Source organism: Cricetulus griseus (genome assembly GCF_003668045.3).
Source record: "Cricetulus griseus strain 17A/GY chromosome 1 unlocalized genomic scaffold, alternate assembly CriGri-PICRH-1.0 chr1_0, whole genome shotgun sequence".
In the NCBI taxonomy this organism is placed as follows: Eukaryota; Metazoa; Chordata; class Mammalia; order Rodentia; family Cricetidae; genus Cricetulus; species Cricetulus griseus.
In genome coordinates, this window is record NW_023276806.1 from 156,369,089 (window position 1) to 156,384,677 (window position 15,589).

The following is a 15,589-nucleotide window of genomic DNA, read 5'->3' on the forward strand; positions in this document are numbered from 1 at the left end:
TCCAGCACAGTCTTAGCTCCTTTGCTCATCCCTCCACCCTATTCCAGGAGTATGGCTCAGTGTTTAGCTGTGGGTGCCTGTTTCTGCTTTGATCAGCTACTGGGTAAAGGCTCTAAGAATGGTAACCAAGGTAGTCATCAATCTCATTATAGGGGAAGAGCATCAAAGGAGCCTCTCCACCACTGCCTAGATTCTTAGTTGGGGTCATCCCTGTGGATCCCCTAACATTTCCCCTGTGCCAGACCTCTCTCCAAACCTGTACTGTTTCCCTCTATCAAGGCATCTCCTTTCTTGCCCTCTATTCCTCCCCTGTCTCAGTCCTGTTGTTATCTTCCCCCTTTTTTTCCTCCCCCTTCCTACCTCCCTCTCCACTTCCTCCATGCTCCCAACTAGCTCAGGGGTTCTTGTACCCCTCCCTTTCTTCTGGGGACCCTTGTTTCCTAGTTCTTCTCTTCGGGTCCTCCTTGTTTCCTAGCTCCTCTGGCAGTGTGGATTGTGGGCTGGTAATCCTTTGATCTATGTCTAAAATCCATATATGAGTGCATACACATCATGTTTGTCTCTTTGTGACTGGGTTAACTCACTCACGGTGGTTTCTTCTACTTCCATCCATTTTCCTTCGAATTTCAAGATTCCATTGTCGACCCCCACCCCCACCCCCGCCCGAGTAGTACTCCATTGTGTAAATGTACCACATTTTCTCTATCCATTCTTTGGTTGAGGGGCATCTAGGTTTCTTCCAGGTTCTGGCTATTACAAATAATGCTGCTATGAACATAGTTGAATATGTGTCCTTGTTGTGTTAATGTGCATTCTTTGGATACATGCCCAAGAGAGGAATTACTGGATCTTGAGGTACACTGTTCCCATTTCCCTGAGAAACCATCATACTGATTTCCAAAGTGTTCATACAAGTTTGCACTCCCGCCAGCAATGGAGGAGTGTTCCCCTTTCTCCACATCCTCTCCAGCACAGATTGTCATTGGTGTTTTTGATTTTAGCCATTCTGACAGGAGTAAGATGGTATCTCAGAGTTGTTTTGATTTGCATTTCCCTGATGGCTAAGGATGTTGAACACTTCTTATGTGTCTTTCAGCCATTTTTAGATTCCTCTATTGAGAATTCTCTATTTAGTTCTGTTCCCCACTTTTTAATTGGATTATTTGGTGTTTTCTTGGCTAGCTTCTTGAGTTCATTGTATATTTTGGAAATCAGCCCTCTGTCAGATGTGGGGTTGGTGAAGGTCTTCTCCCATTCTGTAGGCTGCCGTTTTGTCTTACTGAGTAGAGTATGTCCTTTGCCTTACAGAAGCTTCTCAGTTTCAGGAGATCCCATTAATTAATTGTTGGTCTCAAGGTCTGTGCTACCGGTGTTATGTTCAGGAAGCGGTTTCCTGTACCAATTCGTTCAAGGGTACCTCCCACTTTCTCTTCTAAGAAGTTCAGTGTAGCTGGATTTATGTTGAGGTCTTTGATCCGTTTGGACTTAAGTTTTGTGCTTGGTGATAGATATGGATCTACCTGCAGTCTTTTACAGGCCAGCATCCAGTTATGCCAGAACCATTTGTTGAAAATGCTTTCTTTTTTCCATTGTATAACTTTAGCTTCATTGTTACAAATCAGGTTTCATAGGTGTGTGGGTTAATATCAGTGTTTTCAATTTGATTACATTGGTCTACCTGTCTATTTTTGTGCCAATACCAAGCTGTTTTCAGGACTATGGCTCTAAAGTAGAGCTTGAAGTCAGGGATGGTGATGTCTCCAGATGTTCAATTATTATACGGGGTTGTTTTGGCTATCCTGGGTTTTTTGTTTTTCTGTATAAAGTTGAGTATTGCTCATTCAAGGTCTGTGAAGAATTGTGCTGGTATTTTGATGGGGATTGCATTGAATCTGTAGATTGCTTTTGGCAATATTGCCATTTTTACTATGTTGATCCTACCTATTCAAGAGCATGGGAGATCTTTCCATTTTCTGTTATCTTCTTTAATTTCTTTCTTTAAAGACTCAAAGTTCTTACTATACAGGTATTTTACTTGTTTGGCTAGGGTTACCCCAAGATATTTTATGTTGTTTGTGGCACTTGTAAAAGGTGATGTTTCTCTGATTTCTTTCTAAGCGTGTTTATCATCTGTATACAGTAGGGCTATTGATTGTTTTTTGAGTTAATCCTGTATCCTGTCACTTTGCTGAAGATGTTTATCATCTGTAGGAATTCCCTGGGAGAGTTTTTTGAGTCACTTATGTAAACTATCATATCATCAGTGAATAGTGAAAGTTTGACTTCTTCCTTTACAATTTGTATCCCCTTGATCTCCTTTTGTTGTCTTATTGCTCTATCTAGAACTCATGTACAATATTGAGGAGATATGGAGAGAGTGGACAGCCTTGTGTTGTTCCTGATTTTAGAGGAATATCATTCAGTTTCTCTCCATTTAGTTTGACGTTGGCCGTTGGCTTGCTGTATATTGCTTTTCTTATGTTTAGGTATGTTCCTGTTATTCCTGTTCTCTCCAAGACCTTTATCATGAAGTGGTGTTGAATTTTGTCAAAGGCTTTTTCAGCATCTAGTGAGATGATCATGTGGTTTTTCTTTTTCACATTGTATATATAGTAGATTGAGTTGATAGATTTTTATATGTTGACCCACTCCTGCATCCTGGGGATGAAGCCTACTTAATCATGGTGTATGATTTTTCTGATGTGTTCTTGGATTCGATTTACCAGTGTTTTATTGAGTATTTTTGCATCAATGTTCATGAGGGATATCGGTCTGTAGTTCTCTTTCTTAGTTGTGTCTTTGTGTGGTTTGGGTACCAAGTTAATGGTAGCCTCATAAAAAGTTTGGCAATGATCCTTCTACTTGTAATGTGTGGAACAATTTCAGGAGTATTGGTATTAACTCTTTGAATTTCCAGTAGAATTCTGCACTTAACCATATGGCCCTAGGCTTTTATTGGTTGGAAGACTTTTGATGACTATTTATTTCTATTTCACTAAGGATTATAGCTCTATTTAAATTGCTTACCTGTTCTTGATTTCATTTTAGTAAGTGATATCTATCCAGAAAATTGTCCATTTCCTCTAAATTTTTGAATTTTCAGGAGTACAGGTTTTTAAAGTATGACCTGATGATTCTCTGGATTTCCTCAGTGTCCCCTGTTATGTCCCCCTTTTAATTTCCGATTTTGTTAATTAGCATGCTCTCTCTTTGTCTTCTAGTTACTTTGGATAAAGGTTTGTCTATCTTGTTGATTTTTCTTGAAGAACCAACTCTTTGTTACATTGATTCTTCATATTGTTACTTTTTTTCTTCTTTATTGATTTCAGATGTGGATTTGATTATTTCCTGACATCTGTTCCTTCAGGGTCTTTGCTTCTTTTTGTTCTTGAGCTTTTAGTTGTGCTGTTAATTCTCTAGTGTGACTATTCTCCAGTTTCTTTATGTGGGCACTTAGTGCCATGAACTTTCCTCTTAGTACTGCTTTCAAAGTATCCCATAGATTTGGGTATGTTGTGTCTTCATTCTTATTAAATTCTAGGAAGTCTTTAATTTCTTTTTTTATTTCTTCCTTGACCCAGGAATGTTGCAGTTGGGCATTATTCAATTTCTGTGAGTTTGTAGGTTTTCTGCAATTTGTGTTGTTGTTGAATTCTAACTTTAAAGCATGGTTGTCTGATAAGATACAAGGGGCTATTCCAATTTTTTTGTATATGTGTAGAGTGTGTGGTCAATTTTAGAGAAGGTTCCATGTGGCACTGAGAAAAATGTATATTGTTTTGTGTTCAGATGGAATGTTGTATAGATATCTGTTAAACCTAATTGGGTCATAACTTCTGCTAGTTCTTTTGTTTCTTTGTTAAGTTTCTGTCTGTTGGTCCTATCTAGTGGTGAGAGCAGGGTGTTGAAGTCTTCTACTGTAAGTGTGTAAGGTTTTATGTGTGATTTGAGCTTTAGTAATGTTTCTTTTATGAATGTGGATCCCTTTGTATTTGGGGCATAGATGTTCAGGATTGAGACTTCATCATGATGGACTTTTCCTGTGATAAGTATGAAATGCCCTTCTTCATCTCTTTTGATTGATTTTAGTTTGAAGTCTAATTTGTTAGATATTAGGATTGCTACACCAGCTTGTTTCTTGGGTCCATTTGATTGTCTTTTCCCAACCCTTTACTCTAAGGGAACGTCTGTCTTTGACATCGAGATGTGTTTCTTGTATGCAGAAGAAGGATGGATTCTGTCTTTGCATCCATTCTGTTAGCCTGTATCTTTTAATAGGCAAGTTAAGACCATTGACTTTGAGGGATATTAATGACGATTGATTATTGATTCTTGTTTGTTTTGGATTTGTTGTTGGTGGTGTTATTGTGTGTGGATTTTCCCACTTTTTTGTTGTTTCGTAAAGTGGGATTATCTATTGCCTATGATTTTTTGAGCGTAGTTATCTTCGCTATGTTGGAGTTTTCCTTCCAGTAATTTTTGTAGGGCTGGATTTGTGGATATGTATTGCTTAAATCTGGTTTTGTCATGGAATATCTTGTTTTCTCCATCTATAGTGATTGAAAGCTTTGCTGGATACAGTAGTCTGGCCTGGCATCCATGTTCCCTTAGCATTTGTAGAACATCTATCCAGAATCTTCTGGCATTCAAAGTTTCCATTGAGAAGTCAGGTGTAATTCAGATAGGTCTGCCTTTATATGTTAGTTGGTCCTTTTCTTTTGCTGCTCTTAATATTTTTGTTTATTCTGTAAGTTTGGTGTTTTGATTAATATGTGGCAAGGGGATTTCTTCTTGTGTTCCAATCTATTTGGTGTTCTGTAAGCTTCTTGTACTTTCATATGCATATCCTTCTTTAGGTTGGGGAAGTTTTCTTCTATGATTTTGTTGAATATGTTTTCTTTACCTTTGAGCTGAATTTCTTCACCTTCTATACCTATTATTCTTAGGTTTTGTCTTTTCATGGTGTCCCGTATTTCCTGGATATTTTGTGTTAGGCATATGTTGGACTTAAGATTTTCTTTGGTCGATGACTGTATATCCTCTAGCAAGTCTTAAACAACTGAGATTCTCTCTTCCATCTCTTGTACTCTATTGGATATACTTACATTTGTAGTTCCTGATCATTTCCCAGCTTTTCTATTTTCAGTATCCCCTCATTCTGTGTTTTCTTTATTGTTTCTATAGCTTTCAAGCCTTGAACACTTTGAGTTGTTTCCTTCACTTGTTTGGTTGTTTTTTCTTGGCTTTCTTCATATTCTTTAAGAGATTTGTTTATTTCTTGAAACTTTGGTTTGTTTTTTCATGTATTTTTTGTTTGTTTTTTCTTCTATTTTTTAAGGGATTTTCTTGTTTCTTCTTTAAGTGTCTTTATCATCTTCATAAAATAGTTTTTAAGGTCTGTCTCTTCTGTTTCATCTGTGTTGTGTTTTTCAGGTTTTGGTGGTGTGGAGTCCCTAGATTCTAGTGGTGTCATATTGGTCTTTCTGTTGTTGAGTGTGGTCTTCCCATCCCTTCTTCGAGTGGGTGCAGGTGGGGTCTCTCTGTCTTCTCTACTCTCCAAGTGGCCTATGTGGGCCAAGACTTCAGTGTGTACGGCTCTGGATGGTCTGGCCTTTCCTGGTATTCTCCTCACTCAAGCAGAGGGCGGAGGGTTGAGGTGGAACCAAGAGTGAGGTGTGGCTGTTCTTTTACCCATTTCCATGTCTGTGCACTGCCTCATATCTTGACTTCTAGCTGATTTTTTAATTCTTTCCTGTCCCAACCCACATGACGTCAACCTGGGGCAAGAGAGTCAGGGATACGGAATGGGGACAAGAGACGCAGAAAGAACGACCACAAGACAGGATTCTGATCAAGTGGCAAACTTTATTTTTCTCAGGCTAGCTTATGTAGTCTGTAAAGCAGGATATGGAGAGGGGTAGAATGGGTTGTTTAGGCACCAGGTGTTAGTGTAGGCAGGATATTAGGAAACCACAAAGAGAGGATGTTTGGCAGGGTCTGTTCCAGACCTGTTGGGTCTGGAAAACACTATTATAAAAGGACAGTTTTGATTATGTTGTTCTGCCAGATTAATCCAATATTGGCTTCTTGTCTAGAGACCCTTAACTTATATATGTATCTGCAACGCCACATTGTCCATGCAGCACAATATAGTCTGTGCTGTAGGGATTGGAATGTGGTTCTCAGAGGAGTGTGGGGGATTCTCCTAGCCACAGTAACCAGTGCTCCTTTTTCTAGGGCTTCCCTGTGGGCATCAACTTTTCTCATACCCTATGGCCTTTCTTTTAAAATTGTTGTATTATTGTTCTATATTTGTTTTGTGATGTTCCTGAATTGAATGTCACTGTAAATCTTTTGAGGATTTTTTTTCTTGATATTGTGGGTATGTCAGAGTGAATCAGGCTACTCCCAAAAGATTTTATTTACTTTGAGTCATTTGGGATTCTGGATCATCTCAAACTTTTTAGGGTTATTTTTCCTTTCGCCAGCCAAAGAATTCAGAGAGCAGCAAAAGCAAGCAGGTCTCACAGTATTAGCACAATGCTTGCTTTTTAATTTACCACCATCTTAAAATTCATCTAACTCAACTGTCATTCTCTCTACCCTGGATTGATCAGGCTAGGTATGGCAAATCTATGAGCTGAGAATCTTCTACAGGAAGCAGCCAAGTTCAACCTAACAAACTCTGAATTGTTAGAAATCTGATCTGCAGTTGAAGCCTCTTTTACTGTTGTTATTTCCCTGTCTTGCCATATGCAGCCTCAGAGGCACAGGTACTGTAACCTCCCTTCTGCCTTTCATATGTTAGAGACACATATCTCCCTGTAACGTTTCTCTTCACTTCTTCTACACATGACATTTACTAAATGCCAAATGGTCATTTTACTCATCTGTGTCCAAAGAAAACATTCTATTTGGCTTTTTTCCCTTTTTGTATCTTTGGATCTCAGTGCCAAGCCACATGCCCCAGGTAGAGTCTCCATTCATTGTTCCTTAAACACCTTGGTTTACCCATGTGGCTATGAGCTTCGGGTCAATGGACAGTTCATGCTGATGTCCTGACAAAGCTGTTTCAGAAAGCCTCACTGCCTTGCATTTCTGATCGTAAAGCTTATCATTGGAACATTTGTGTAGCAATTGTGCCCATACCTGGGTTCTTTGTGATTGTGATAGATTCTCATAAGTCAGAATGCCAAGGCTCTCTCAGCCTCTATGATGAGTAAAACTTGAACTTCTTTACTGTAGTCAGCATAATTCAGTTAGACTTCCCTTTATGAAATTAATAAAGCAAATCATTCCTAATTAGCACAGAATGGAGGAGGCCAGGTACTCTCTCTAGTATGACTATCATACTTGTATTAAATCAAGCCAATGTCATATTAGTCTCTTTAGCAGATTTATTACATACTGACTAATACCAACAGCTTTAATTCTCTTTTTTTTTTCATGGCGTTGCCATGGAATTTTTTTTTTTACTTGTTACTTACTAGTATTTATGGTTTCTTTACTAAAAGATCTCATGTTTAATTGCTTATAATCTTTGACTTCTTCAGCAGCTTTTAGCTTTCTACAGAAACACAATATAAGCAACACATAAAAGCAGAGTCTATATAGAGGTTTTGTTCCTGGTTTTTGTTTTTCTTGGGTTGAGGGAGTATGTAGCTTCCTATTAATTTAATCAGTGGTCTGTACACATTGCTGGTCATCTAGAAGAAGCAATGTTTGGTCCATACATTTCACAATTGAGTAGGGGAGGTAGGATGAAGCAAGCTAAGTAAAACAAAACATCAAAATGATGCATTTCCTCAGTTCAGTTAGACAGTTCAGGGCTCAGGGATCTGTTTAGAATCCAGGGGCTGAAACTCCATTCTTTGGAAGAGAGCTGCTGATGAGGACCAAGAACACTGTCCTGGTTATGCTACTACTACAAAAACATGAGCATAGAAATACGTCAAGGATCCAGAATCTAAAATAAAGGCAGAAGATATGAAAAGGGGAATTGCTTATCAAGTTGAGAGCCCAGTTTATCTAAACTAGGCACAGTGCAATCCTCAAGATCACTCACCTCACATCTTTCCATCCCTGTTGCTCATTACTAAGGTTAGTTTGCAATAATGTATTGACAGTTAACATATATGAAGGACAAGATTTCTTACTGTAGGAAGAGGGCTTTCAAAAGCTTAAAAATTGTAGGGCGAGATTCTACTAACAAATACAAGGTTCCTGTTTTCCTTGATTTGGTGGTAAAGATCTGGCGATAGTACTTTTATCACAATGCAAACATGAATTCTAGGTTGAAGACCAGCTCTTCCTCTGTACAGATTTTATATTAGAAGTCTGTAACAATAAGTCTTTCTCCAAGCTGCTGGAGCCCTGCTTCCACCTGGGCACTTTCTTCCAGGCCACTCAAGTTCTGCATGCCACCACGTTAAGGTCCCAAGTAACACAGAGAGACTTATATTAGGTACAAATGCTGCTTGGCCAATTACTAGGATATCTCATCTGTTAGCTCAGTCTTAATTATCATAAATCTATATATTTTATAAGACTTATAGGATGCCAGCAGAAACGTCCTATCTTCCTGGATTCACATGGTGACTCCACAGAGAGGAGGAGGAAGAGCCCTTCCTTATATATGAGTCTGCCTGCTATGTCACTTCCAGCCTGTATCACAAGACTTCTTTTTACTACATTAACCAGAATCCTCCTCGACTCCTAGCCCTGCCTAACTTGCTGCCTCATTGTCCAAACAATACTTTATTTATCACCCAGTAAGACAAACATATATACAGCGCTGCATTAGGGCCCCAAGTAATATACAGAGACTTATATTAGGTACAAATGCTGCTTGTCTAATGACTTTTCTTATATGCTAGCGCAGTCTTAATTATCATAAATCTATGTATTTTACAAGACTTATTGAGGACACCTTTTGCGGGTGCCCTCTCTTGCTGGCAGATTATGTGGTGACTCCAGAGTGGAGAGCAGGAAGAAGAGAAGACTGACAACTTCCTTCTTGTCCTTGCTTATATATGAGTCTGATTGCGATGTCACTTCCTGCCTGGATCTCTACTACATTTCCCAGAATCCTCCTTGACTCCTAATCCCACCTAACTTGCTGCCTCATTGGCCAAACAATACTTTATTTATCATCCAAAAAAGACAAACACATGCACAGAAGCACTTCCCCCATCGGAAGTCTTTTCACAAAAAAACTACTTTCTGAATGAAGAATAAATCAATTGTTGTAAGCACTAAGTGGTATCATTTGGGTAAATAAAATGTGGTTCTTTTATGGAACACATAAGATTTCACTAAAATGCATTGCTGTTCTCCCTACAGTGATCTGGATGTATGATTGCACTTGAATGGCTTTGTCTCAGACTTAATGAAACAAAATCTTTATTAAGTGTTTGTATACCTTTTAAAGAAGATGGCCTTAGCTCTTATGTAAGTGGAAGAAGCATGCTGGAGAACACAAAGTGAAGAACTATTGTGGAGGAACAGATAATGATTCATGGGACTAGGTATTATTATTAAATATAAATTGTTTCGGGGAGAAGTCACTTACAGAAGAAACAGATGGCTGTCACAGGTTCCTGTTCGAAGGATCCATGCAAGCTGTTCTTCTGTGACTCACCAGGAAGCAAGAGAGAGTTCTGGGGTCCGGGACCCCAGATCTAGTCCTCTCTCCGTCAAGTCCTCTCCTGTGACCATGCCCAGATAGGTGTGGTCAGTGCTACAGGTGTGGGCGGAGTGGATACCTCACTACAAACTATTTTATGCACTCATTTTCCTCAGCATGTATTCACTGTCCTGCTGTCCACATGGACCTTGACTAAATGCTAGACAAATACTTAAATATTAAGACTATTTATCATAATAATAGGATTATGCTTCAACTTATTAAACAATACCTTGGTTTATTTGTCTAGCTCTTGTTATATGAATGTGATTAATATGTGGATCACTATTTATTTGATGAAATAACTCAAATAATTCTGAGATGTGTTATGAGATCTTGCTAGGTACCAACTTGTACTAATATTGTAGTATTTGTTATTCTCTTATAAAGTTATAACAAAAGCAAGGACACTCACTAGGACTAACCCTTAACTCCCTCATATGAGTATTTTTGAAGCAAAATAAGTATGAAAAAAACAGCCTCGGAAACAAAAGTCTAATTTGGAAGTTGTTCTGGCAGTTCAAATGAGATGTACTAGATATCTGCACAAAGTGGAACAGAGAAAAATAAGTGTGTTTGAGGTAGCACTCAACAAGAGATAGCACTTGATTGACTTGGAATCACACCGAGGAAGCAGAAGAAATGGAGGCTACCTTGTTTAGGTGACCTGTTGTATGGAAGTGTTAATTTACTGGTAGTGGACAACATAGGGAATTATTTAAGAACTTAGAAAATGTTTATGCATTAAACTAAACATGAGAATAATAGTGAATAGTTTGACATAGATAAATGTGAAGAGAGATTTATCCTACCAGGTAGTAAAATTAATTTTAAGGTTCTGGTAATCAAAACTGTATGATTCTAGCAATAGAACAGATTGACATATGGAGTGAATTAGAAAATTCAGAAACAGATTTGACTTTATGTAAGCATATGGAAGATACCTTTTGTTGTGGGAATTCTATTTCAAAAGAGTGGGGCATATAAACAAGTTGTATAAATAAGAATTCTTAAGAGCAAAACAATAAATTTTAATATGATACAGTCACTAAATTATGTATACCGGAAGCTAATGTTAAACTTATCATTTGAACATATACAGATGTGTTCAGTATAGTTCATACCTGAATAAGCCCATAGCAATTTAAAAATATTCTAAGCCAAAAGTGCATTTACTTCACCAAATTGTAGGCATCCCAGCTTAGCAATAAAATATATTGTAGTGCATCACTTATTTACTATTTTGATCACACGGTTCACTGAGACCTGTGATTTGCTGCCATTGGGGAGCATCATAAGGGAGTGTTCTACCACATATCTCTATCCTGAGATAAGATGAAACTCCAAATTTGGAGTATAGTTCCTATGAATATTACTGTGGAGTCAGAAACTCATGTCAAACATAATAAATCAAGGACAAAGTATATTTACCATTGAAAATAGTTCATAAGGATGCAGAGGTCATGAGAAAGCAGAAAGGTTGAGTCACGTGTAGATTAGAAGAAAGGACATATGATAGGTAGGATTTTAGTTGGGGGGTGGTAGGGGAGGAAGGGAAGTAGAAGGGAACTGGATTGTCATGTAATTCAATCTTGTTTGTAATTCAAATATATAAAAAATAAAAAACTAAAACAAAAAAAGAAAATAGTTTATAATACATTGATGGAAGTAAATGACAGACTAAAATGTATATATAATTTATAATGATATGTGTGATTTATAGAACATTAGATATAGAAGCACATACCCATTATCTCACACTTGGGAGGCTGAGGCAGGAGACTGAAAAGTTTAAGAACACTCTGAGCTACACAGTGAGATGCTGTTGCAAAATACTCAAAGGTTAAAACACAGATCCAGAGATACTCAAAACAGAAAATAGGGCAGTCTCCAGTAAATGGCTGTGGAAAACCCACAGAATTACTTTAGATTTTCATCTCACACTAGCTGCAAAATTAACTTGAAATGGATGTAAAATACAAAATCTGAAACTGTAAGGGTACTAGAAGAGAACAGAATTAAAATCTCCATGATATTATTGGTATGATATTATTGGTATTGATATTATTGGTATCTTTTTATCTAAGCACAAAATAATTAACAAAATAAAATAGACTGTGAATGATATATAAATGGCTTTTATACAGTAAAGGGAAAAGCAAAAAGAAAAGGCTAAGCATGAACTAGGATAAAATATTGGTAAACCATGCATCATGGGAAGGGTTTAGATCATCACACAGGGTGCTCAACTCCATAATTGAAAACAACTAACTCTTTAGAATGGACAAAGAATGCAGATGACTATTCCTTAAAGAAGATATTGTAGGACAACCAATAGGCACACATAATGCCTTTGCCTAATAAACAGGAAAACACACATCAGAGTTACAGTGAAATCTCATATCTGTTAGAATAGCTAATATGGAAAAGATAAAATTTCACTAGTGTTTGGAGACTTTGGAGAAAATGAAAACTATGAATACCACTGGATGGAATATCAGTTGATGCAGCCATTATGGAAAATGGTATAGAGTTTCTCAAAAACAAAAAAGATTGAGAATGATTCATTCTACTACTGGGTATCTGCCCAAAGGCTGTGGAATCAGTGTGTTGAGACATTATAATGCACTCCCATGTTTACTGTAGCCTTATCACAGAAGTCAAGATTTGGAATCAGCCTGTGTATCAACAAATGGAGAAAGTGAAGTAGTCATCCTTAGTAGTTAAACCTCCAAGTCATTTTTAAAGACTTAAAAATCCTAATAATTCATCATAAATAGCAACATTGCAACTTTACCAAGTCCATGAATTGTTCTGATAAATTTAAAGTAGGGTTTTAGCTGGAGACTTTATTTATTTTTCAAGACAATTCTTCCATCATCATCATCATCATCATCATCATCATCATCATTTCCCCATATTTGCTCCAGCATTTGTTGTTACTTTTTTTGTTGACAGTTGCCATTCCAACTGGGATAAGACTGGAGACATTTTTTTTATTAATTTTTTTTATTTAAATTAGAAACAAGATTGTTTTACATGTCAATCCCAGTTCCCTCTCCTTCCCCTCCTCCCCTGCCCCCCACTAACACCCTACCTATCCAATATCATTTCTGCTCCCCAGGGAGAGTGAGGCCTTCCATGGGGCGGTCTTCAGAGTCTATCATATCATTTAGGATAGGGCCTAGGCCCTCCACTGTGTGTCTAGGCTGAGGGAGTATCCCTCTATGTAAAATGGGCTCCCAAAGTCCATTCCTATGCTAGGGATAAGTACTGATCTACTACAAGAGGCCCCATAGATTTCCCAGGCCTCCTCACTGACACCCACATTCCTGGGGTCTGTTGGTTTCTGGTCCTGTTTGTTAGCTTATTTTATCAGTATATGTGTATTTTATAGGAAAAGTAATACTTTTTAATTCATAAAAGTTATTTTGGGTATTGACCCAAATTTCCTCTTCTTGTCTTATAAATATTAGTCTTTTTTTCTTCTGTTTTTTTTCCTTTTAAGAGCTTTGCCTTTTCCTTCACTTTGTGAGATTGCACTTGAGGGAGAGCCTTTCAGATATGTTGAGAAAAGCATTATGTAGCTGTACAGCTTCTCTGGATGGAACACTGGGGCTCCTTTCATCATTTAGTCTCTGACATGGGTTTTAAAGCAAATGCCCTCCTGATTGCTTCCTCTGGATGCTTTCTACTTTGTCACCCTTTGTTGTTAAAAATAAATTACTCCCAATTTCCTGCTTTCAATAGAGTGGAGTGAACATAATTGACTCTTTGATGTGTGAGGGTCTGGTGTGGTCTGAAAGCAATTACCCTGACCTTGAATTCCACTTACTGTAAATATCATTATAGAGAAACTAGGCGCTCATACTAAATCTGAATCAACCCTGGAATATATCTTGGAAGATTTTCTGAAAATGAGTTTATTTTCTTGTTATTTGTTTCCCAGTTGTGAAGTGTACTTTATAAGGTAACAAATCGAAAAAATAAAATGTGGTTCATTCTGAAATCCATCGTGCAGGTAATTTGTCTTCTCAAGTAGACTATGAACTCCCTGAGAGCAAGCACTATGTCTCACCAATTAAGAAAAAACTCTAAAGCTTAGCCTCTAGTGCTTAATATATTCTCTCATCTCTCTCTCTCTCTCTCTCTCTCTCTCTCTCTCTCTCTCTCTCTCTCTCTCTCTCACACACACACACACACACACATATATACATGGAAGGTCCAATAATTATTGGTAACCATTAATTTATCATTCATAAGAAATTAAGATTTTATACAATAATGATAACTGTGGTTTTTAGAATATATTGAGGAATTAGTAACATAAAAATCTGGATCTAAATTATATCCTAACCTTAAAAATTGTTGGCCATACTGTATTAGTTATATAATTAACAGTATTTACAAAGAAAAACATTAATTTGTTGGATGGGATACTTAAAATTATGAAAGAAAACTCAAATACCAATGACTTAAACTATAAAGATGCTAATATTTACTTACAAAGCCTGAAGAAACTGGTTCTAGGTCTATTCAAGCAACTCAATGATATCATAAGGGTAGCAGGCACTTTTATCTGAATGTTGCAACTTCTGAGTCTTTATCATTTTGTACTTGAGTTTGCATTATGGTAAAAAGTAAAGTCTTCCCCTCCCCTAGAAAGGAGCCTAGGGGGAGTAGCCTCCTCACAATCTTCTCTGGGGAAAACCATCCCTTCTGAAGACTTCCAAAGAATTATGCTTGTATCTAACTAGCCAAAGGTGAGTTATATGGCTATCTCTAGGAGGCAAGCAAAGAGCAGGGTCTGGGAAGTGATTATTGATTGAAGCTGTTTACTCTGTGGTTAGGAAGTAGATATACATAACAGAGGAAGATCAAGACGGGTAGTGACTAATGGAAACTCAGGATAACCAAATGAAAATAACTCTTTAAAAATATTAGTGGTAATACATGGTTATAGGACCTTTTCAAACAAACAGAGCATTAACTTAGCCAATTTGATAACAGCCGATGGACCCAACTACCTTTTCTGATTTTTATAAATCAGACAAGGCTGTATTTTTATTAAAGAGCTTTTTATTACCTCTCCTTTTCAGGAGTCTTATCCAAAGAAGAGGAATTACACCATGGAAATCGTACCATCTGCCTCTCTCGACACATTTCCTTCAGAAAACGAGAACTTTCTTTGTGATCTCATGGACACAGCTGTTACAAAGAAACCTTGCTCCCTAGAAATTGCAAGGGCACCTTCTCCGAGAACTGGTAATATTTCCTATTCACAATTGGTCAATCAATTTGCATACTCACATAAATGAAGATGCATCATTAATATTTTTATTTCATACTATATTATCAACATGAAAGTGCCCAGAGTAGTCCCAGTGATCAGTTTTACATTTCAAGTGAGCACAGGTAAGCCATGGATTTTGATGGGAAATCTAATGATTACGGGCTCTTCATGGAGACAGCCCTGCCTTGATGAAGCCACTTGGATGCATTTTAATCTTTAGGACCCTTGGTGAGATGTAATGTTTTGGTAGCAGGAGTCTTAATATAGACCCTTTGTCATCCTATTTGTTTCTAACTTACCAAATGTATTTAGTTGCTAATTAACCTTATATTTTTATAACTTGGTCTAATTTAAAGGTTTGAAGTATTTTCTGGTGGAGGGAGTTATTGAAAATGAAACATCCAAAGCAAAACAAAATGGGTAGATGTTGGCAATACTATAGTCTAGGTAAATGAAAACATTCCTTGCCTAGTGATGGAAAGAGGACAGTGTCGCTATTACTTTTTTTTTAGTGTGGTTATTATTATAGGGAAATTCTATTACATTTCCAAGTGAGTTTATTTCTCTCTAAGATGGAAAATTGGGCTGGGGATAATTCAGCAGTAGAGCGA

At 37.4% G+C, this 15,589-nt stretch overlaps 1 protein-coding gene across 3 annotated transcripts in view; it reads left to right on the forward strand.

The window, feature by feature from the left end:
* Anks1b (ankyrin repeat and sterile alpha motif domain containing 1B) overlaps positions 1–15,589 on the forward strand; it is a 1,028,376-nt gene that overhangs the window by 347,821 nt on the left and 664,966 nt on the right. For all 3 annotated transcript variants that reach the window (XM_027392602.2, XM_027392606.2, XM_035451548.1), the window contains one exon: positions 14,785–14,950. In XM_027392602.2, the coding sequence (XP_027248403.2) occupies positions 14,785–14,950 (166 nt within the window). The remainder of the gene's footprint in view (positions 1–14,784; positions 14,951–15,589) is intronic.